This window comes from Diceros bicornis, assembly GCF_020826845.1.
Source record: "Diceros bicornis minor isolate mBicDic1 chromosome 13 unlocalized genomic scaffold, mDicBic1.mat.cur SUPER_13_unloc_1, whole genome shotgun sequence".
Taxonomy (NCBI): domain Eukaryota; kingdom Metazoa; phylum Chordata; class Mammalia; order Perissodactyla; family Rhinocerotidae; genus Diceros; species Diceros bicornis.
In genome coordinates, this window is record NW_026690866.1 from 16,183,092 (window position 1) to 16,206,899 (window position 23,808).

The 23,808-nt window shown below is 37.2% G+C and overlaps 1 protein-coding gene across 1 annotated transcript in view; it reads left to right on the forward strand.

Annotated features, from left to right (window-relative positions):
* Window positions 1-22,430, forward strand: part of LOC131401661 (centromere-associated protein E-like) — a 34,564-nt gene extending 12,134 nt beyond the window's left edge. The window contains exons 8-12 of the mRNA XM_058536907.1: window positions 1,995-2,046; window positions 3,540-3,627; window positions 4,005-4,110; window positions 16,956-17,042; window positions 22,098-22,430. Of these exons, the coding sequence (XP_058392890.1) occupies window positions 1,995-2,046; window positions 3,540-3,627; window positions 4,005-4,110; window positions 16,956-17,042; window positions 22,098-22,430 (666 nt within the window). The remainder of the gene's footprint in view (window positions 1-1,994; window positions 2,047-3,539; window positions 3,628-4,004; window positions 4,111-16,955; window positions 17,043-22,097) is intronic.
* Window positions 22,431-23,808: the final 1,378 nt, after the last annotated feature.

Here is a 23,808-nt window from a genome sequence, read left to right on the forward strand (position 1 = left end):
TTTCCCATCATCGCCATTTCTTATTGATTCCACCCTTTAGCTTTCCATGGGTGTCATACCCAAGTCCTCATCTCACTTGAATTACTGTATCATTCCACTGGACCTGGCCTCCACGACCTGGTTTTCCTTTTTCAGTCCAATATACAGAATTCTAATGTGGCTAAACTTCTGTTGCATCACTTCCTTAACAAGATCTGTCCAGTCTTAACCAGTCTAAGTTGACATCCTTCTGCTCCACCTGAGCTCCTCCCTTAAAGGTAGATTGGACCTCTTGGTATCTTTGAACACTAATGATTGTTCCCATATTTATACCTTAGTTCATGCTGCCTTCACCACCACTTCACCCCTTTATTATGTATCTAGGTCATCTGTGGTAGATACTGTACAAGAAACATCAAATTTCTTTGAATATTTTGAGGAAAGAAGTATCTGAGATAGGACTATAAAGCAGAAGTGTATAATGACCTGCTTATCCCTGGAAGTCTCCACAGAGAGAAGTAATTTAAATCTCTGACTTCCTTTTAATGCAGTAAGAATATTTACTGAGCCTTTGCCCTGTTCTGAGCACAGTGCTGAGCTCTGAGATGAAAAGAATAGAGAAGATATCCCTCCATACTTACCGTCTCCACTGCACACTCCCCAGCACAAGCCACGGTCATCTCCACTCAGATTTCTGCACAAGCCGCCTGACTGGGCTCCTGCTGCCACTCTTGCCCCTCTGCAATCTGTTCTCCACCCAGGGCCCACAGGTGACCCTTCAGAAAGTTAAATCAAGATATGTCACTCTCTTGTTCAATCCTTCTAATGGCTTCCCATTGCATTTAGAAAATCCAGTTCTTACTCTTGCCTACAAAGCCCTACATAATCTGAGCCCTTCCTACTTCTCTTACCCTGTCTTGTCCCATCTCTGCTTCACCAACGCTGCCATGCTGCCCTTTCTCTTTCTTGAACACACAAAGCTCATTTCTGCTTTGTGACTGTGTGTGCTGGCTGTTCTTTATTTGGGAGTCTGGGTCCCTTGGTCTTTGCTTGGCTGGCTTCCTCTTCTCTGTCACTGCAGATTTTAGCTAAATAGGAAGCCTTCTCCTGCCACTCAATCCTAAGAACATACTCTGACCTCTCCTCTTCCCTCCTCTGGCACTCTGTTTAAATTGTCTGTATTACCCTCATGGTGATATGTTGCTTATTTGTCTTTTTCTCTCCTCTCACTGACTTTCTCCCCCATCCCACCCCATGCAGAATGTGAGCTCTCTGAGCGCAGGGTCCTTCTTTGTCTGGCTCACTGCCATGTCCCAGCACCTGACATGCTGCCTGGAACAGGACAGGAGGTCACTTGTTTCGGCAAAATTTGTGAAATTAAAGAGAGGCCCATGCTTTTAAAGATGCTACAGTGTAGTCAGAGACATAAATGACCCAGCACAACACAGTAAGGGCTATAATAATAAGTCATATCTGTAAAGATCTCTGGGTACACAGTTGAAAGAGCAGTTCATTCAAGGTGTGGGGGAAAAAAGATAAAGTTGGCAAAGCTGCACTGAGAAGGTAACATGTGCCTTTGGTGCTGAATAGAGAGTAGGGGTGGACTAGAAGGTCAGAACTAGCTAAACAAAGGGAATGGCAAAGTGTAACAGTACATGAGTTGTGGAGCGCATAGTCAGGAGCTCATCCAGAGTTAAGAGTAAGAGATGGCCAGGAATAAGGCTAGAGCAACACAAGTACCAGATTGTGGAGAACTGTGTTCACCATGGTAAGATTTTGAACTTGGTGCAAGAAAGTGAAACTATTCTGGCAACATTATAGAGGATGCGTTATAAAGAAGGAACAAGGTGTAGAGGTTAGTTTGACTCAGACAAGGGAAGGCCTAAAGAGTGGGGTGAGAGACTAGGAAACACGGGGTATTCAGATAAGCCATGGATTAAAAACGTTCTTTCGGTAGTTTGGATTTTATTATTTTCAAGTTACCCTTCCTAATGTTTTATTTTCCTCTCTTACAGAATTTGGTTGATCTTGCAGGCTGGGAAAGAGCTGAAAAAACAGGTGCTGAAGGTAATGAAAACTCATGAAATATGTTGGTCTGAATGTCCTGCTGTTCTTTTACAGAATACAAATGGCAGCAGGCATTTTAGAAACTAATAAGGTAATGGTGATAATTTTGTGATAAAAAGTCTTTAACATAAAGAGCAGCTTCCTTATCTGGTTAATTATATTCTTTGGGCTGCTATAGCATCAGTTAAAATGCTAAAACTCTGTATGAGATTTATAGCTGGAAAGCTCCTGAGAGTACCATGGACACCATTATCAGTAAGGAAATTCAGAAAGGTGGCAGGGTACAAAATTAATGTACAGACATGAATAACTCATAATAGAACAACCTGTTGGAATATTTAATGTACAAAAAGATCCCATTTACAATAATGACTTAGAAGATGTAATACCTGAGAAGAAACTCAGCAAAAATTGCACAAGATCAAAATAAAGAAAACTTTAAACAGACCTGAAGGACATAACCGAACACTTAAACAAATGGAAAAGCATACTTGGATAGGAAGCTTCAGAACCGTAAATGTGTCAAGCCTCTCTCTGTGTTAATTTTCTGCAGCCTGACATAGAGACACTCAGCTGAGCATGGCATGTACTCACCAAAGCAGTGGCTCCTCAGGCCTGTTGTTTTAAGCTGGCTTGGTAACAGCAATATTACAGCAATAGCTGACTAAGGCACCTGTGAGATAATCGCTATTCGGAATGATTCTTGCAGTATTTTTTGTGTACAGGGTAGACTGAACACCTGCGTGTCCCTCAGCAGGCTGCTGGGTGAATACATTCTGGTAGACCCATACAATGATATTCCATTCTATAAAAAAGAATGAGAAAGACCAGTGTTTACCAATAAGATATATGGTATGTTGCCAAGTGAAAAAAGCAAAGTGCAAAATAGTGTGTATGGTATGCTACTATTTGTTTAAAAAAGAAAGGGGAAAACTTAATATATATGAACTTGTATTTCTAAAAATCTCCAGAAGAATAAGCTAATAACAGTGGTTTCCCGGTAGAGGGACAGGAACTGAATGAAAGGAGCATAAAAGTGAGAGAGGGCTTTTTCCGTGTGTTTTTGTTTGAGCCATGTGGGCATATTAATAGTTTAAAAATAAGAATGTGTTTGGTTGTGAGCTGCTATGAACTAATTTGGTTGTAAGTCATTAGTTGCGTATATTTGGGGGTTTGGAAAAATAGATTTGAATTGAGGAGTTAGCAGGCCTCTTTTAGGACATGGCTTTCTCTCCTTAATCTTTTCTTAGTCATCTTTTTCTTCTTGCTGTTTCTCTGGTGAGAGCCTTTCTGATTCACGTAACAGGTGGGAGAGAGAGAGAGAGAGCGCCTGCTACCTGTGGTAATAAAGGTGGGCGCAGATCTAATCTGAAGCCCAGACTGTAGCATCTGACCCTGCAGTTTCTAATTTCTCTCATAACCTACTGATAAGTAAGTTCATAATCTAGTACAGGGGAAAATTTTAGTTTCATTTATTTATTTAATAAATGCAGGTGTGAAACTCAAGGAAGGCTGTAATATAAATCGTAGCTTATTTGTTTTGCGACAAGTGATCAAGAAACTTAGTGATGGACAAGATGGGTAAGTTTATCCCATTGTACATTTACCTATTAATATTAACGTTTTTCATTAGGTGGAAAATTATGATATTTCAGTGACACTCAAACAAATGTACTGATTTCTCCCATATATTCAAAAGCTGCTGTGATTCCATGAGCATGAATTGCTTCTTGTATGTATGACTGTGACCTACTAAGTTTACTTTCTAAATTAAATGGAATATTTTTAGTTAGTAGTTTTGCTTGGCCTCGTGTAACCTGTAAAGAATCAATTTTTTAACTGTAGTTAATTGAAGGTTCTGCATTAAAAACCAACCACGTTTGTTATATAAAAAGTTTTACTCTTTTTTCTTCCCAAACTCGTTCCTCACTCAGTGCTTTCATAAATTATCGAGACAGCAAATTAACACGAATTCTCCAGAATTCCTTGGGAGGAAATGCAAAAACATGTATTATCTGCACAATTATTCCAGTGTCTTTGAATGAAACCCTGACTACTCTTCAAGTGAGTTTGATTTTTATCTCAACTTACTATGGGGGGAAATTATCTTTCAGAAGAAAAAATTACCTACTAAAATTAGGTACAGTTTTTTTAATTGATATAATATACCTGTTAAAATAAAGTTGATGTGTTGTCTACTAAAGAACATTCCTTAATTTTCCCAAACTTCAGTCATTCATATGCCACCTACACAATTTTGTTCTTCAGTATTTTACTGAAATTGACTTGATTTTTTCTTTAAATAACTCACTTTTTAAATTTAACTTATTATAAAAGGAAACTATATATCAATCCCATAAATGAAAAACTGGTTATCACTTGCAACAAACAGAAGGTGACCCAAAAAACTGGTGGGTGTGTATTTATAACAAAATAATTCTTAAATTCCTGTTAGTGAATTATTGTCTGAAATTTCTCTGAGCCTAAGGCCTGCATTTTCTGTTTTTTTAAAACAGGAAAAGTGAGGAATGTCAGTAGACTATCTATCTCAATGAAGGATTCAGTGTCATTTAATGGTCCCCCACACATATCCTCTTAAAGTTACTTCTGGGGACCAGCCCGGTGGCATAGTGGTTAAGTTTGCGTGATCCACTTCAGTGGCCCGGGGTTCACAGGTTCTAATCCTGGGCACAGATTGACATACCGCTCATCAAGACATGCTGTGGTGGAATCCAACATACAAAATAATAGAGGAAGATGGACACAGGTGTTAGCCCAGGGCCAATCTTCTTCAGCAAAACAAGGGTAGGATCGGTAATAAATGTTAGCTCAGGGCCAAGCTTCCTAACCAAAATAAAAGTTCCTTCTGACACTCATATGTGAAGAAACATTGCTTGAAGTAGCTATTGAGCACTGGATCAAAATCCTGCCAGAGAAGCAGATAGAAGATAGAGTCCCTGGCTTCATAGAATTTATAGTCTTATAGGGAAGAAAAGACCTGTCTTCCAACATGCTTGCCATGGATTAAGAGTTAAGTGGCTAATAAGTAGGACAGAGATCAAAGGAAGGAGAGAGTCTTTTGACTGGAGGCAAATCTTTAGAGTAGAAGGAACCTTTGCACAGGATTTTGAGGTGTAGATGGGATTCCAGTGAGCCAGTGTTTGTAGTTTCTTTGTCAGCACCTGTCATCAAGATATTTCTTTGACTCTCCTGAAGACTAGCAGCTAGGATAAATTACGAGCATTGTCACAGGGACATAGAATGCTCTGTGTTCACAAGCATTAAGCCACCTGGGAAGAGTATTGATTTTTCTTTACAAAACTTAGTTACGAGGAATCTAAATATTAAGTAAATTAACTTTTCAGTGTCAAACACTTAACTCTCTTGTATTTTTTCCCAGTTTGCCGGAACTGCTCAGTCTATGAAGAATACCCCTTAAGTTAATGAGGTATCAAGTGATGAAGCTCTCCTGGAAAGATATAGAAAAGAAATAATTGATCTTAAAAAACAGTTAGAGGAGGTATGTATGAGCCATGTATTTCAGTAAAGAATATAGAGAGATTTAGAATTGAGAACTGCCTAAATGCCCAGAGCCTCTTAAATCATCTATCTGAGTTCTACAACCTAAATTTAAAACAAATAGTTTTTAATAAGGAGAAATCAACTCATAAAAATTTTAGTTTACTATAAACTGAAAGGTATGGTCTCTTGAAATTATTTTAGATATTGTTTTTCATTTCCAAAGGGCAAAATTTGAGATTTTTCAAATGGGCCAAGTAGAGATGCTTTTTTTTTAGAGATAATTTTTAAAAATTGTCACAAATACATAGAGAGTTAGGTTAAAAAGAGTCTCTATCAATAGTTTTTAAAACTACTTTGTTTCATTTTAATTATCTTGAATTCCTCTTCTAGTCCTAAGATAGCAAGCTAATAAGATAGTGTAATTGCTTGTCATTGTTTGTTTTAACCGTCACGGTCCCCTATTCTGTAAAAATCTTACATTTTAGTCATCTTTTTAAAAATGAGCTAAAATATCAAATGGCGGTCTTATGATAGCACTTCTTTTGCTATAGTTATTCAAGTCTCTGCTTTAAGAATTCTCTGCCTATTATTTATATATTTTCAGTCAATTAATAAAGTTGCTGTAACAGCATTGATATCTTATAGATGACATATAGAATAGTGATATGAGAAGAAATGTATATTTTACTTCAAGTTTGAGAAATTATTGATTATGGTAACTGCATGTAGGTGTTCTGTAGGTAGGGCATATTTTACCTCAATAAAATTAAACTTCTCATAGCTCACAAACAAATTTATATATATATATTTTTTTTTAATTTTTTGTTTATTGCAGTAACATTGGTTTATAACATTGTATAAATTTCAGGTGTACATCATTATACTTCTATTTCTGCATAGATTACATCATGTTCACCACCCAAATACTAATTACAACCCATCACCACACACATGTGCCGAATTATCCCTTTCGCCCTCCTCCCTCCCCCTTTCCCCTCTGGTAACCACCAATCCAGTCTCTGTCTCTATGTGTTTGTTTGTTGTTGTTATTATCTACTACTTAATGAAGGAAATCATATGGTATTTGACCTTCTCCCTCTGACTTATTTCACTTTGCGTAATACCCTCAATGTCCATCCATGCTTTCACAATGGCTGGATTTCATCATTTCTTATGGCTGAGTAGTATTCCATTGTGTATATACCACATCCTCTTTATCCATTAATCCCTTTATGGGCACTTAGGTTGCTTGCAAGTCTTGGCTATTGTGAATATCGCTGCAATGATCACAGGGGTGCATGTATCTTTACGCATAAGTTTGTAGCAATACAGGCCTATTTCATCAAACAAGAAAAATCTCAAATAAACAATCTAACAATGCACCTAAAAGAACTGGAAAAAGAAGAACAAACAAAGCCAAAATTCAGTAGAAGAAGGGAAATAATAAAAATCAGAGCAGAAATAAATGAAATAGAGACTAAAAACCAATGGAAAAATTAATAAAACCAAGAGCTGGTTCTTTGAAAAAATAAACAAAATTGACAAACTTTTAGCTAGACTCGCCACGAAAAAAGGAGAGAAGGCACAAATAAGTAAAATCAGAAATGAAAGTGGAGAAATTACAGCACATGTCTCAGAAATACAAAAGATTATCAAAGAATGTCTTTTACGAGTTTACCACTTCATTTCCTCCTAGTGGTGCATACTAACTTACTCTGTTTTTTGATGTCTTAATAGTTTATAGCATCGTGAAATTTCGGTTGTACATTATTGTTTGTCAATCACTATATACATGTCTCCCTTCACCCCTTGTGCCCACTCCCCCACCCCCCTGCCCCTGCTAACCACTATACAGTTTTCTCTGTTTGTGTGTTGGTTTATATTCCACATATGAGTGAGAGCATGTGGCATTTGTCTTTCTCTCTCTGGCTTATTTCACTTAACATAATACCCTCTAGGTCGAACCATGTTGTTTCAAATGGGACTATTTTGTCCTTTTTAGGGCTTACTAGTATTCTGTTGTGTATATATATATATATACATCCTCTTGATCCAATCATCAGTCGATGGACAGTTGGGTTGCTTCCATGTCTTGGCTGTAGTGAATAATGCTGTGATGAACACAAAGGTGCATAAGCCTCTTTGGATAGTTGATTTCTGGTTCGTTGGATCGATTCTCAGTAGTGGGGTGGCTGGATCATAGGGTATTTCTATTTTTAATTTTTTGAGGAATCTCCATACTGTTTTTCATAGAGGCTGCACCAGTTTGCGTTCCCACCAGCTGTGTATAAGTGTTCCTGTTTCTCCACTACCTCTCCAACATTTGTTGTTTTCTTGTCTTGGTGATTATAGCCATTCTAATGGGTGTAAAGTGATATCTTAGTGTAGTTTTGATTTACATTTCCCTGATGATTAGTGATGTTGAACATTTTTTCATTTGCCTATTTGCCATCTGTATATCTTCTTTGGAGAAGTGTCTGTTCATTTCCTCTGCCGATTTTCTGATCGGGTTGTTTGTTTTTTGTTGTTCAATGGTGTGAGTTCCCCATATATTACGAAGATTAACCACTTGTCAGATATATGTTTTGCAAATATTTTCTCCCAGCTGGTGGGTTGTCTAATCATTTTGATCCTGGTTTCATTTGTCTTGTAGAAGCTTTTTAATCTGATGAAGTCTTCCTTGCCTAATTTTTCTTTAGTTTCCCTAGTCCGATTAGACATGGCATTCAAAATGATTCCTTTCTGACCAATGTCAAATAGTTTATTGCCTATATTTTCTTCTATGAGTTTTATAGTTTCAGGTCTCACCTTCAGGTCTTTGATCCATTTTGAGTTAATTTTTGTGAATGGTGATAGCAGATGGTCCACTTTCATTCTTTTCACGTGGCTGTCCACTTTTCCCAGCACCATTTATTGAAGAAATTTTCCTTTCTCTATTATATGTTCTTTGCTCCTTTGTTGAAGATTAGCTGTCCGTATATGTGTGGCTTTATTTCTGGGCTTTCAATTGTGTTCCATTGATCTATGTGTCTGTTTTTGCACCAGTACCATGCTGTTTTGATTACTATGGCTTTGTAGTATGTTTTGAAGTCAGAGATTGTGATGCCTCCAGCTTTGTTCTTTTTTCTTAGGATTGCTTTAGCTATTGGGGGTCTTCTGTTGCCTCATATGAATTTTAGTATTCTTTGTACTATTTCCGTGAAGAATGTCATTGGGATTCTGATTGGGATTGTGATGAATTTGTAGATTGCATTAGGTTATATAGACTTTTTAACCATGTTTATTCTTCGAATCCATGTGCATAGGGTCTCTTTCCATTTCCTTATGTCGTTATCGATTTCTTTCAGTAATGTCTTGTGGTTTTCATTGTATAGGTCTTTCACCGCATAGTAAGATTTATTCCTGGATATTTTATTCTTTTTGAATCAATTGTAAAATTGTATTATCTTTTTGAGCGCTCTTTCTGTTAGTTTGTTATTAGCATACAGAAGTGTAACTGATTTTTGCAGGTTGATTTTGTACCCTGCGACTTTGCTGTAGTTGATTATTTGTAATAGTTTTCCAATGGATTCTTCAGGGTTTTCTGTATATAAGATCATGTCATCTGCAAATAGTGAGAGTTTCACTTCTTCGTTGCTTATTTGGATTCCTTTTATCCCTTTGTCTTGTCTAATTGCTCTCGCCAAAACCTCCAGTACTATGTTGAATAAGAGTGGTGAGAGTGGGCAGCCTTGTCTTGTTTCTGTTCTCAGAGGAATGGCTTTCAGACATTCCCCATTGAGTATGATGCTGGCTGTGTGTTTGTCACAAATCGCCTTTATTATGTTGAGGCACTTTCCTTCTATACACATTTTGTGGAGAGTTTTTAGCATAAATGGATGTGGGATCTTGTCAAATGCCTTATCTGGGTCTATTGAGATGACCATGTGGTTTTTGTTCTTTGTTTCGTTGATGTGGTGTATTAAGTTGGTACCAACCCTGCATTCCTGGTATGAATCCCACTTGATCATGGTGTATAATCTTTTTAATGTATTGCTGTATTCAGTTTGCTGATATTTTATTGATGATTTTTGTACCTATGTTCATCAGTGATATTGGCCTATAATTTTCCTTCTTTGTATTGTCTTTGCCTCGCTTTGGTGTCAGGGTGATGGCTTCACAGAATGTGTTAAGAAGTGTTCCATCTTCCTCTATCTTTTGGAATAGTTTGAGAAAGATGGGTATTAAATCTTCTTTGAATGTTTGGAAAAATTCACTGGAGAAGCTATCTGGTCCTGGACTTTTATTTTTTGGGAGGTTTTCGATTACTATTTCAATCTCTTTACTTGCGATGCATCTATTCAGATTGTCTATTTCCTCATGGTTCAGTTGTGGGATGTTGTGTGAGTCTAAGAATTTATCCATTTCTTCTCAATTGTCCAATTTGTTGGCATATAGTTTTTCATAGTATTCTCTTATAATCCTTTGTATTTCCATGGTATCTGTTGTAATTTTGCCTCTTTCATTTCTAATTTTATTTATTTGAACCTTTTCTTTCTTTTTCTTAGTAAGTCTGGCTAAGGATTTGTCAATTTTATTGATCTTCTCAAAGAAGCAACTCTTTGTTTCATTAATCCTTTCTACTGTATTTTTAGTCTCAATGTCATTTGTTTCTGTTCTAATTTTTATTATTTCTCTCCTTCTGCTGACTTTGGGCTTTGCTTGTTTTACTTTTTCTAGTTCTGTTAGGAGTAATTCAAGGTTGCTGATTTAGGCTTTTTAGTGTTTGTTGAGGTGGGCTTGTAGTGCTATGAATTTCTCTCTCAGGAACGCTTTTGCTGCATCCCATGTGAGTTGGTATGGCATATTTTCATTTGTGTTTGTTTCTAGGTATTGTTTGATTTCTCTTGATTTCATCAATGATCCATTGGTTGTTCAGTAGCATGTTGTTTAATCTCTACATCTTTGTCACTTTCCTAGTTGTTTTCTTATAGTTTATTTCCAGTTTCATATCATTATGGTCTGAAAAGATACTTGTTATTATTTTAATTTTTCTTAAATTTATTGAGGCTTGCCTTGTTTCCCAGCATAAGGTCTATCCTTCAGAGTGTTCTGTGCACGCTTGAGAAGAATGTGTAGTCAGTTGTTTTTGGGTGAAGTGCTCTTTATATGTCTACTAAGTGCATTTCATCCAGTTTTTCATTTAAGTCAACTATTTCCTTATTGACATTTTGTCTGGATGATCTATCCACTGATGTAAGTGGGTATTAAGATCCCCTACTATTATCGTGTTGTTGTTAATATCTCCTTTATGTTTGTTAATAGTTGCTTTATGTACTTTGGTGCTCCTATGTTGGGTGCATATATACTTATAATTGATATATCTTCCTGGCAGAGGGTCCCTTTTATCATTATATAGTGGCCCTCTTTGTCTCTCTGAACCTGTTTTATCTTGAAGTCTACTTTGTCTGATATGAGTATGGCAACACCTGCTTTTTTTTCTTTGCCATTAGCTTGGAGTATTGTCTTCCATCCTTTCCCTCTGGGCCTCTGTTTGTCTTTAGAGCTGAGATGTTTTCTGGAGGCAGAATATTGTTGGATCTTGCTTTTCAAACCATCCTGCCACTCTGTGTCTTTTGATTTGAGAGTTCAATCCATTTACATTTAGGGTAATTATTGAAATATGAGGGCTTAATGTTGCATTTTTATTGCTTATTTTCTGGTTCTTTTGAATTTCCTTTGTTTCTTGCCCCGTGTGTTTTGGACTGCCAATTCAGTTTGATAGTTCTGTCTTATGACATTTTTTGTTTTCTCTTTATTATCATATGTGATTTTGTTCTGATTATTTGTTTAGTGGTTACCTTGAGATTTGTATAAAAAATCTTGTGAATGAGATAGTCCATTATCTGATGGCCTCTTATTTCCTTAGACTAAGTCCATTTGATCTGTTTCCTCTTCCCATTCTAAGTTATTCTTGTCACAACTTATTCCATCTTGTAGTGTGGATGTGTGTTTAAAGTGATGAGGTTACATTTCTTTGTGGTGTTATCCTTCCTTTGATCTTTCATTGTGGTATTTAAGTGGTTGCTAACCTATTCTGATAAAGATCTACTGTTTTTTCTGATTTTGTCTACCTATTTTTCTCCTTGCTCCAAGCTCTGTGTTCCCTTTTTCTTCTTTTATTCAGGCATGAGGGCCTTCTTGAGCATTTCTTGCAGTGGGTGTCTCATGGCCGTGAACTCCCTTAGTTTTTGTTTATCTGGGAAAATTATTATTTCTCCACCATCTTTGAAGGGTATTTTCACTGGATAGAGTATTCTTGGCTGAAAGATATTGTCTTTTAGGATTTTGAATATATCATTCCAGTCTCTCCTAGCCAGTAAAGCTTCTGTTTAGAAATCTGCTGAGAGCCTGATGGGAATTCCTCTGTACATTAATTTTTGTTTTGGTCTAGCTGCCCTTAATATTGTTTCTTTGTCATTAACTTTTGCCAGCTATACTACTATATGCCTTGGAGAGGGCATTTGCCTGTTGACATATTTAGGAGACATATTGGCTTCACTTACTGGTATTTCCTGCTCTTTCCCCAGATTTGGGAAGTTCTCAGCTATTATTTCCTTGAATAGTCTCTCTGTTCCTTTTTCCGTCTCTTCTCCCTCAGGAATGCCTATAATTCTTATGTTACATTTTCTAATTGAGTAGGATATTTCTTGGAGACTTTCTTCATTTCTTTTTAGTCTTAGTTCTCTCTCCTCCTCCATCCGGAGCATATCTGTATTCCTATCCTCGATAATGCTAATTCTTTCCTCCGTATTGTCAGCTCTGTTCTTTAAAGATCTCAGACTCTCCTTTATGTCCTCCGTTGTGTTCTTCATCTCTATCAATACAGATTGGTTTTTCTTTATGATTTCAATCTCTTTTGTGAAGAAACACCTTATCTTGTTGAATTGCTTTTCTGTGTTTTCATGTATTTCGTTGAGCTTTTTTATGATAGGTATTTTGAATTCTCTGTCATTTAGGTTATGAATTTCTGTGCCTTCAGGGTTGATTTCTGGGTGCTTGTCATTTTCCTTCTGGTATGGCGATTTAATGTACTTTTGCAACGTGGTTGCTGTATTCACCGTGTTTTTCCTCACCCTGGAAATATCTGGTTGCATTTTCCCCCTCCTGCCACTCGGTAAGGGTCAAGGGCTATGTAATCTGAGCGCCCTGTGCTCCGCGGCTGCTGGTGCTCCCTGGCTGCCTGCGCTGTGGCTGCTCTGACTGATCAGTGGAGCTGCAGCATCGGGCATGTGGTTGGGAAGGGTTCTCTCTTTTGTGCTCCCAGTCCCTGGGGGGGCTTCTCACTCGCCCCTCATTATCTTCTCTCTTGGGGTCCTCAAATGTTGATACACCCCTGCAGCAGTTCTGAGTCCTCTGTGTGGGAGTTTCCCACTGGCTGAGAGAGCTTGACGGGCTACAGTTTCCCTGCAGAAGGCAGCCACACCCCCCTTTGTGAGCCTCACAGACCAGAGTCACCGATCTGATGGGGGGGGATTTCTCCTTACCTCTCCCCACCTCCTTGGGGGGCCCCAGCATGTCCACTCTCAGATATGCAGCAGTGTGGGACTCTCCAATGTCCCTTTGTGCTGTGTGAGTGACCCTTCTTGGTCTGTGACTGTCTCTTTTATTGTATCCTATCGGAGAAAGAGTTAACTCTGCCATGATGCTGATGTCACTCCCCTTTTGCCCATTTTTAAATTGGTTTTTTTTTTTAGAGTTCTACATTTATCCCTAAGTGCTTTATTTATTTATTTTTTACAATTTTAAATGGGATTTTTTTTTTTTCCTGAGCAAGATTCTCCCTGAGCTGACATCTGTTGCCCATTCTACTTTTTATGCTTGAGGAAGATTAACCCTGAGATAACATCTACGCCAATCGTCCTTTATGTTTTTGGATGCGGGACACCCCCACAGCATAGTTGGTGAGCGGATTAGTTGTGCGCCTTGGATATGAGCCCATCAACCCGGGCCACAAAAGCAGAGCACACAGAACTTTAACCACTCAGCCATCGGGCCAGGCCCTAAATTGGGTTTTTTGTCTTTTGTTGTTGAGTTGTAGAATTTCTTTATACAGTCTGGATATTAACCCTTTATCAGTTGTATGACTTGCAAATCTTTCCACCCATTCCATAGCTTGCCTTTTTACTCTGTTGATTGTGTCCTTTGATGCACATAAGTTTTTAATTTTTATATAGTCCACTTATCTATTTTGGTTTTTGTTGCCTTGCTTTTGGTTTCATATCCAAGAAATCATTGACAAGACACGTGTGACGATGTTTTCCTCTCATGTTTTCTTCTAAGAGTCTTATAGTTTTAGTTCTTATGATTAGGCTTTTGATCCATTTTCAGTTAATTTTTTATATGATGTAAAGTAAGGGCCCAACTTCATTCTTCTGTGTGACATAGCCAGTTTGTCCAACACCATTTGTTGAAGAGACTGTCCTTTCCTATTGAGTGGGCTTGACATCCTTGTGAAAGATTATTTGACCATATATGCAAAAGTTTATTTCGGGGCTCTATATTCTATTTCATTGGCCTGTATGTCTGTCTTTATGCCAGTACTGCACTGTTTTGATTAATACAGCTTTGTCATAAGTTTTTAAATCAAGAAGTTTTAGGCCTCAGCTCTGTTCTTTTTCAAGATTGTCTTGGCTGTTTGGAGCCCCTTGAGATTCCATGTGGATTTCAGGGTGGATTCTTCTATCTCTGCAAACACTGTTAGGATTTTATAAGAATTGCATTAAATTTGGAGATCACTTTGGGTGGTGTTGACATCTTTACAATACAAAGTCTTCCTATCCATGAACATAGATGTCTTTCTGTGTATTTGTTGCTGCTTTAATTTATTTCAGATACATTTTGTAGTTTTCATTGTACACGTCTTTGCCTTCTTGGATAATTTTATTCCTTTATATTTTATTATTTTTAGTGCTATTGTAAATGGATTGTTTTCTCAATTTCCTTTTTAATTGTTTATTGTTAATGTATAGAAATATAACTGAATTTTGTACAGTCATGTAAATTTTTAAAGTAGACATTATATACAGATGGAAACGTCTCCAGGACGCACTGTTAAATAAAAGCAAATGCATACTACAGAATAATTCAGTGAGATCCAACTTATGTAAATAAACTTATATATACATTTATATACTATTCCTGTATATAATGATCTTCTTTTTTTCCCCATTTACCCTGGGGTACATTATTCTTTCCTTGGAAAAGGAGCTTTCTCCTCCTCTATGCCTATGCTTCAGTCATTTTCTCCTAGGAAGCATTTTCACTTGCTTTGTATCTTGTGTTCTCAGCTTATCTATAATTTAGGTCAACCATGGGCCAAAGACACTTAACCTTGGTTTAAAATTTATAATTTCCACTTTTATGAGGGGAATGTTTCTTTAAATAGACTTTTGAAAATAAGATATAACAATCAGTAGCTGCTTTTAAACAAATGTAAAATGCAGGCACAGGGCCCCCTGAGAAAGGGCAGTAGAGGAGGAGTGAGGGGAAAGGAGAGTTACACTCACTGTGACGAGCCGATCTGTGGTATTATGTTCATGCTGGAATCATCTGTGTTGATAAAAGGGTCTGACTGGGCATTCTCTGGGGCCATTTTGTTCATCCAGGTTTCTGAAATCTGGGATGAGAGGCCGCGATCAGCTTGGTCTTGTGATATGTTCATGCTGGAATCACCCATGTGGATAAAGAAGTGGGTCTGGGCATTTCCGTCGTCCCTCTGTTTTTCAGGGCACCAGAGGGCTGCACTAATAGGTCTATCATGAATCCACTTCGAGTGCCCGTTTTCAGTCCAGCTTGATGTGTCTCTCTCTGCAAGTGAGATTCTCTAGTGTATCTCAACAGAAATTTCAAACTTTGTGATTAGTTGTCTTATTCTCATATAAAGAACACAATTTTTTTTCTTTAATGATTAGAGCTATTAGATTTGCTCATAACCTTGGTAGCTGAAATACTTTCTAGGCTGAGTTCAGTTTTGAACTTTGTCTCACTCTGCTTTGTTTCTGTGTATATTCCGATATATAGGAATAAAGATGCAAGATTCTGAATTATAGTATCTGACAGACTAGTCCCCAAGATTGTGTGTTACAAATGTTAATTTCTCATGTACTTAGTAGTTAGCTCTGTGCTCATCTTTGTCAGAAACTCGTGCCTATTGTCAACAGTAAGGGGGTAGGTAAGTAAAATATGTTTTGTCCATATCCAGTCTAGAGAATCGAGCAGCTACTAAAAATTATAATTTGAAGATGATGTAACAGCTTGGGAAAATGCATATCATCTAATCTAAGTGGAAAAGTGAACCTAAAAAAGGATGTTATGTATAAATAAATGAATCATAATTGCAATGTAAAAAAAAAATTTAATGGAAAAAAATCTGGAAGGAAGTATTCCAGAATTCTAATAGTGATTGTGTGAAGTTAGTGTCATTGGATTATTTTTCTTCTTTTTCTTTTTTTTTCTAATGAAAATATAGATTATTATAACAACTTTTTCAAACATCTGTGGCCAACATGGAGCTGAGTATTTTTACTGGGGTAGTGTAGGATTATATGGTGATACCGTAATTTCATACCTATGCTTGTAATGTCAGTTTTGTCTCCTTTTACCAAGCAGTCCACGTATTCTGTTACCTCTGCTTCAGCCTTATTTATGGATAAATGAGTTGACATGAGGTGCTTTTCTTAAGCAGTGTGTGGAAAGTGTAAATTAAGAAAACATGTATTATGCTATGATATGAAATATGTTTCTAATAAAACTCTTTTGCCTTCTTATATAACATAAAACTCTGAAAATAAAGATTTGTTGGGAGTAGGGAAGAGGTTACAATTTCCAGCTTTTGAAGGAAAGAAAGAGGGGGAGAGTTTAAGGTGGCTCACTCCTTCACAAAGTCAGGTTAACCTGTCAGACGTGAAGGTGAGTGTGGGTCATCTGTAGCTGTCCAGGTAGCTCTTCTCAGTACACAGGCACAAGAGCACAAACTCTGGAGCCAGAGCACTGGGCTCACAGCATGACTCTACGTCTCTGAGTGACTGTGGGCAAATGACCTGTCCTCTCTCGGATTCAGTCTCCTCACCTGTCAAATGGAGATAATAATAGTACCTACCTCATAAGGTTATAGTGAAGATTAAATGTATCAATATATGAAAATAGTGCCTGGTACATAATAAGTAATATGTGTTGGCTATTTTGTTATTATTAAAACTAAGAAATTCTTCTCTATTGTATTTATATATGAGATGGTTGACATAGATAGAAAGCAGAATTTGGAAGCCAAAAAAACCCAAGTGTTGATTGCAGATGTTGATAATGAGCTGATTGAACAACAGAGAATGATATTTTCTTTGATACAGGAGAAAAAAAAGCTGCGACAAATGTTAGAGTGTGTTACCGCAGAAAAGGAGCAACTGAAGACTGACCTGAGGGAGAGTACTGACAGGGTGAGTTCAGCACCGGGTACTTGGTAGTGTGTTTTTATCTTTGTGTCTCCGGTTTTTACAACTTTATTGAGGTATCGTTTACACGCAATAAATGTATCTGCTGCAAGTGTCCAGTCTGATGACTTTTGACAAATGTGTCCCCTTGTGTACTGTCCACCCCAGTCAAGATACAGAACACTTCCACCCACAAGAAGTTCCCTCACACATCCACTTGTCAATCCTCACCTCACCCTCTGCCCCGTAGAGTCACTATCCTGATGTTTCTCCACCTCAGATCACCATGTCTCTTCTAGAACTTCACACAAATAGAACCACACAGCATGTGCTCTTCTGTGTCTCACTTCTTTCTACATGTCTTTTTATTGCTGGGTACTATTCCATGGTATGAATGGGCCACAGTTTGCTTAGTTTTTCTCCTATTGTTGGAAATTTGAGTCATTGACGCTATTTGACTCTTGAATAAAGCTGCTGTAAACATTCTTATACTAATCTTTTTATGAACGTATGTTTTTTATTTCTCTAGGGTAAGTATCTGAATGGAATAGCTGTGTCATAGGGACATGTATATTTAACTTGATGAGAGTTTACTAGACTCAATTCCAAAGTAGTTGTACCAGTTTAATTCTCATCAGCAAATTAAGAGAATTCTGATGGCTCCACATCCTCACTAAAGCTTCATATTATTGGTGTTTTTAATTCTAACCATTTCTATTGGGTGTAACCTCATTGTTTTAAATTGCCTTTCCCCAATGACTAAAGATATTGGGCATCATTCATGTGCTTATTGTGTATCTTTCTATAAACTCTCTGTTCTCTCAGTGATGTGTTGTGTAGATTTCAGTGTACGGATCTTGTACGTATTTTGTTAATTTGTTCCTAAATGTTTCTCTTGTATTTATGCTGTTGTAGTTTTCTCTAATTTCATGTTTGCTTGTTGTTAATATTTGCCAGTATCTTCAAACCTACTTTAGGCTTTATTTTTATATTTAGGGGCAATATAATGTGTAATAGATAGAAATTAATATTTTGAAAAGTTTGCTGTGGATCACGGTAGAACCTGACCTTTTGTGTAATTTTTCATGTTTCTTGGGATTGTCTGTTTGCTCAAAATATCTGAATGTAAATAAGAATACAGACAAAGGTCATATTCTCTTCTCAGTCTCTGGATTGTAATGTTTTTTGGTCTTGATACTGGAGAATGTCACTTTTTAAAGATAATAAGTAAGATTAGCCCAAGTCGTGCTAGCAAAGGACAGTTGCTATTTCGAGCTTGCTCAAAATCAATGCCCCAAAACAAGCCATCCCAGTGTATGAAAAGCCCATAATTAGAGTCTCATCATCAGTTGATGAAAGTGTAGAGATGGTCTCTTTTGGCTTAGGGGTAGAAAACAAGCAAACCTCTCATGATAGAATGTTAGATCCAGTTCTAATTCTCATGCTGCGAATGTACATTGAGCAATAAAGAAACAACATAAGAAAGCAGATTCTTGGCATTTACATGATTAAAATAAAGACTTATGTTCTTTTTCAATAGGTCTTTTCCAATATACTTTGCCATGATTCCTCCATTTTCAGGCTGAGGTAAATGCTGATTTTTATCTGATTTCTTAAATGTAACCTAGTATTTATTTTAATGTCAACTTTAAAAAAATTTAGGCCACTGAAAACCAGGAAGAATTAAGAATTCTTGGAGGTGAGCTTAAAAAACAACAAGAGATAGTTGTACAAGAAAAGAACCATACCATAAAGAAAGAGGAAGTGCTTTATAGGACCTGTGAGAAACTGGCAGAAGCTGAAGAAAAGCTAAAGGAAAAGGTGAATTTTTAAAGTTACCTTCCTGGCCATATTTCCTGACTAAACTTTTTTTGGTAATAATTTTTTATCCCAGTAGACCTAAATTTCAGAAATAGAATATGCCTCCCAGATGGTCAGATCTCACTGCTAATGTTTTGGACAGTTTCAGCTCACACGAAGATGTTGCTGTTGTCCTTTGTGAGGATTACATTATCCTGGAGTCTTGAGATGAGAGGGGGGCCTTGGTTCATCTAAACTACTCATGATATATTCACTCATCAGATATTTATTGAGCAATGCCATGGGCCAGGCTCTGCTCTGGGTGCTTGAGATACATTAGTCAATAAAACAAAGCCCCTGCCCTTATAGACCTGTATTAGGCATTCTCTAAAATGTAAGATTTGTCACTATTGCCATCCCTTAGATGTTTACAATTTCCTGAATCATTTCCTTAATGGAAGTAAGGTGCTGTCATAGTATATTTGCATAAGAGCTAAGACTCTTGTAACAATTGTACTGCTCCAGTAATTCTAAAAGGCACCCACTGAGAACTTTCTATTTCTTCTAAGAACAGTACCACTTGCATTATAAATAATACATTGCTGTTTCCATTGTGCTTCTGTTGAATGATGCTTTCTTAACATGTGTTCTCGTAATTCTCATCCCTTTGACTATAACCTAACTGAATTTACTGAAACCTCCTGTCTATTTCATTCTCCTCCTAAAGAAGTAAAATCAATAGCCTTATGTAAAAGTTAATGCTTCAATGTTTGTGTGGGCCACCCCCTAAAGACCTTGTTGGAAGTAAAAATAAATTATCCAAAAAGATTTTAAGAGATGAGGAATTACAGTTTGACAGCTACATCTGTATATTTAGTCAGTTTCTTTTTAAATTTTTCTCATATTCACTTTGCCTCCTTGATTTACCTAGTGACTCTATGCTAGTTTCTTAGGACTTCTGTGTCAAATTACCATAAATTCGGTGGCTTAAAAACAGCAGAAATTTATTCTGCCACATTTCTGGATCCTGGAAGTCAAAAACCAAGATGTCAGAAGACCATGCTGCCTCCGAAGGCTCTAGAGAAGGGTCCTTCTTGGCCTCTTGTTATCCTTGGCTCCCAGCTATCCTCGGTATTCCTTGGCTTGTAGCTGCATCACTCCCATCTCTGTCTCCATCTTCACATGATCTTCTCTGTGTCTCTGCGTGTCCTTTCCTATCTCTTATAAGGACACTCTCATTGGATTTAGGGCCCACCCTAGTCCAGTTAGAAGAGCCTCTCATTCCTTAACTAATTACATCTGCAAAAACCCTATTTCCAAATAAGATCACATTCGGTTGTTATCTGAGTAACTGACAGTTTGAATCGGGTCGTTTGTGTAAAGAAACAGTATATGAATTAGCCTAAAATTGAAGACAAGCAAAGATTTGTCTTTACTTGCCTTAATTAATTTAGAAACTATTATTTAGCTTTCTATCAATATCTGTCTATATCATAATTTATTGTATGATTATCTCAAGATCCAAGAACTTCAGGAGAAAGAACATCAACTTCTTAAGGCAAAAAATGATCTCAGGGAAAATGCGCATCAAACAGAGCAATTTAGGAAGCAATTAGAGGTCCAGAATTCAACCCTGGAAAGTATAGAAGCAGAGAAGTTCAGGTTGACTCAGAAATATCTTGAAAACCTTGAAGAAATAAAACTTGTTACTAAGGAAAGAGATGGCCTCAGAAGAGTGGAGGAAACCCTCAAAATGGAGCGAGACCAGCTCAGTGAAAGCCTGAGAGAGCTGAAAGCTAAAGTAAGTTACACTCATTCCCCACCCTAGTGAGGAGACATGGGGTTTTCTGACAGTAGTGAGCCTTCTTTGAAATGAGGGGTACTATTAGTGTGCGTGAACTGATATAACTTTTAGACACATAGTTTGGTATTCTTGAAAATTTTAAATTCTGCAACCATTATTTCCTTTATAGACTTTATCCTATATGTACACTTAATCAATTGTTAAGATAAATATATATTTATGTTTATACACACATACAGAAATACACACCACAAGGTTGTTCATTGTAGCAATTTGTACTAAAAAATGGGAAACAATCTAAATGTCCATCAGAAGGAAACTGGGTAAACACAAGCACTATGTCAGAATACTATGCAGCACATAATAAAACCATGGAATAGATTTGCACGTCCTAATATGGAAGCCCAAAATAACCCTTAGGGGGAAAAGCAAGCTATAGAATAGTACGTATGTAATATGTTTGCCTTTGGGAATTAGGAGTTGGTTGTGGGGAGGTAGGGACGGGGGGATAAGTTTGTAATTTTCTAACAACAAAGATGTAGATTAAGAAGTAATAGTTTTATTATTTATACTAAGAAAATATATCATTTTCATTAAGAAAATACTAGTTAAAATTAAGATATATCACTGTTTTTAAAATTCTCTAATGATTAAGAATCTGGAAAAACAAGAGGAACTAAGAATTGCTCACATGCATCTTAAAGAGCACCAGGAAATTATTGATCAACTCAGAGGGATTGTTTCTGAGAAGAGAGATGAAATATCAAATATGCAGATGGATTTAGAAAATTCAAATGCTAAATTACAAGAAAAGGTATTGGGGGAAGGGAGGCTTATTTGATTGGATATCTGACTTATTTGTGCCTAAAATCCTTTGGGGATGTAAAACAGTTTAGCCACATTGGAAAACAGCTTGGCCGTGTTTACTCACACTGAACGTATACCAGCCTGTGGCCCAGCATATACGAGTATGTACCTAAGAGAAAAGAATGCATACTTCCACATAAAGATATGTACAAGAATGTTCATATCAGCTCTAATCATAATAGTGAAAAACTGAAAACAACTCAAATGCCTATCAACAGGAGAACGGATACATACATTGTGATTTGTAAGTTCAAAAACAGGCAAACTCATCTAGGATGATCAAGGTCAGAATAGTGGTTGGCTGGAGTAAGGGGGCACCCAGGAACCTCATGGGGTGCTAGAAATATTCTGTATTTTAATCTGGGCTGTAATTACATAGACGTATACGTATGTCAGGAATAATTGAGCTATACACTTGAGGTTAGTGTGCTTATGTATATTATACCTCAAAAGAAAGTAAATTCTGTTGGAATTATGCAGAATATTGAGTCACATGGAAGCCTATTGTTTTAATCAATTTAGAAACTATTCTTGATACTTCCCTTAAAAACCATCTGTATCCTAACATGTTATTTTATGATGATCTTAAGATCCAAGAACTTAAGACAAATGAACATCAACTTTTTAAGTTAAAAGAAGATGTCAGTGAGACACAGAAAAAAATGTCTGAAATAGAGAAATTGAAGAAACAATTCAAGACCCAAAGTTTAACTCTGGATAAAATGGAAATGGAGAACTCAGAGCTGGCTCAGAAACTTCATGAAAACCTTGAAGAAATGAAATCTGTAATGAAAGAAAGAGATAGTCTAAGAGTAGTAGAAGAGAATCTCAAACTGGAGAGAGACCAACTCAAGGCAAACCTACAAGAAACCATAGTTAGAGTGAGTTATGCTCTTTCTTCCTATCCAGTGAACATGTTTTAAATACAAGAAGCCTCCTTCTCTTTTAAATCAATGGTACTGTTGGTGAAAATGTAAGTTATAACCTTTTAGGGAGACAGTTTGACAATATCTTATTAAAAATGTTTCAGCATATACATTTGTTAAGGCACTTACACTTTAGCAACTTATCCTACCAATATATTCACACATTTGGGCAGAAATACAGCAGCATTCTCTGCAATACTGTTTATGGTGAACAGACTCTAGAAGCAATCCAAGTGTCTGCCATAAGGCACTGGCTAAGTGGGCCCACAAACATATATACTATCACTTATTTCATCCCATGGGGCTCTGCGTACCTATATTGCAGCCCTCTGTCACCACCTTGAATTCTAATCACTGCCTGTTGTCTCCTCTACACACCTGTGAACTCTACGACATCAGAGAACAAGATGTATTTACTCATTGAAGGAAGCTGTACCGTAAGCACATTGCATACCACGAAAATGCTTACTTCTTAAATCAAACACAACCTTTCTGAGCTCCTGCTCTGTGCCAAGAACAGCACCAGACACTGCAAAAATAAGGATTTGTTCAATGTGATCTAAACGTAGCTTTAAAGAAGCTGAAAAGTAAGGACTTACAATACCATGTGTTAGAATCCATGCGAGAGATTTAAGTTAGGTTACTGTAGAGTGGTCAGAAAGGGTTTCCTTGAGATGATAATGCCTGCAATGATGCTAAAATGAGTCAAGCAAGCTAGTTCAAGGTAGAGAGAGAGTGTATCATTTTGGGTGGAAATGATAAAAAAAAGTTGACTTTTTTGGCTATAAAAGTTAAATTACTAAGTGGAGGAAGGATACATTTGGACTCTGCAGTCCTCATCCAGAGGTTTCCGTTTCTTTGGGAGAACGGTGCATACAAAACAGAGGTGGAGAGCCAGCCCTGATTGCCTAGTTGTGAAAGTTCAGTGCTCACCACTTCGGTGGCCCAGGTTGGTTTCCTGGCAATGGAACCACACCATCTCTTTGTGAATTGCCATGCTGTGGTGGTAGCTCACATAGAAGAAATAGAATGATTTACAACTAGGATATACAACTATGTACTAGAGTTTTCGGGACAATAATAAAAGAGGAAGATTGGCAACAGATGTTAGTTAGCTCAGGACAAATGATTCACTTCAAAAAAAATAGAAGTGGAGAAAATCGCTGCAAGGCATATACTCCCCTATCTCATTGGAAATCTCATTCTCTGGGCAGGGAATGCAGTCAAAACAACAGGCAGCCTTGCTCTCCTGAGGGCTCTACCTGAATCCCAGACTGCAACTCTCACTGCATACAGAGTGTGGAGTCTGGAAAAAATCAGATACCACTTGGTAACAGCTGTGACTTTTACCTAATTTTCCAGTAACTAGAGTGTT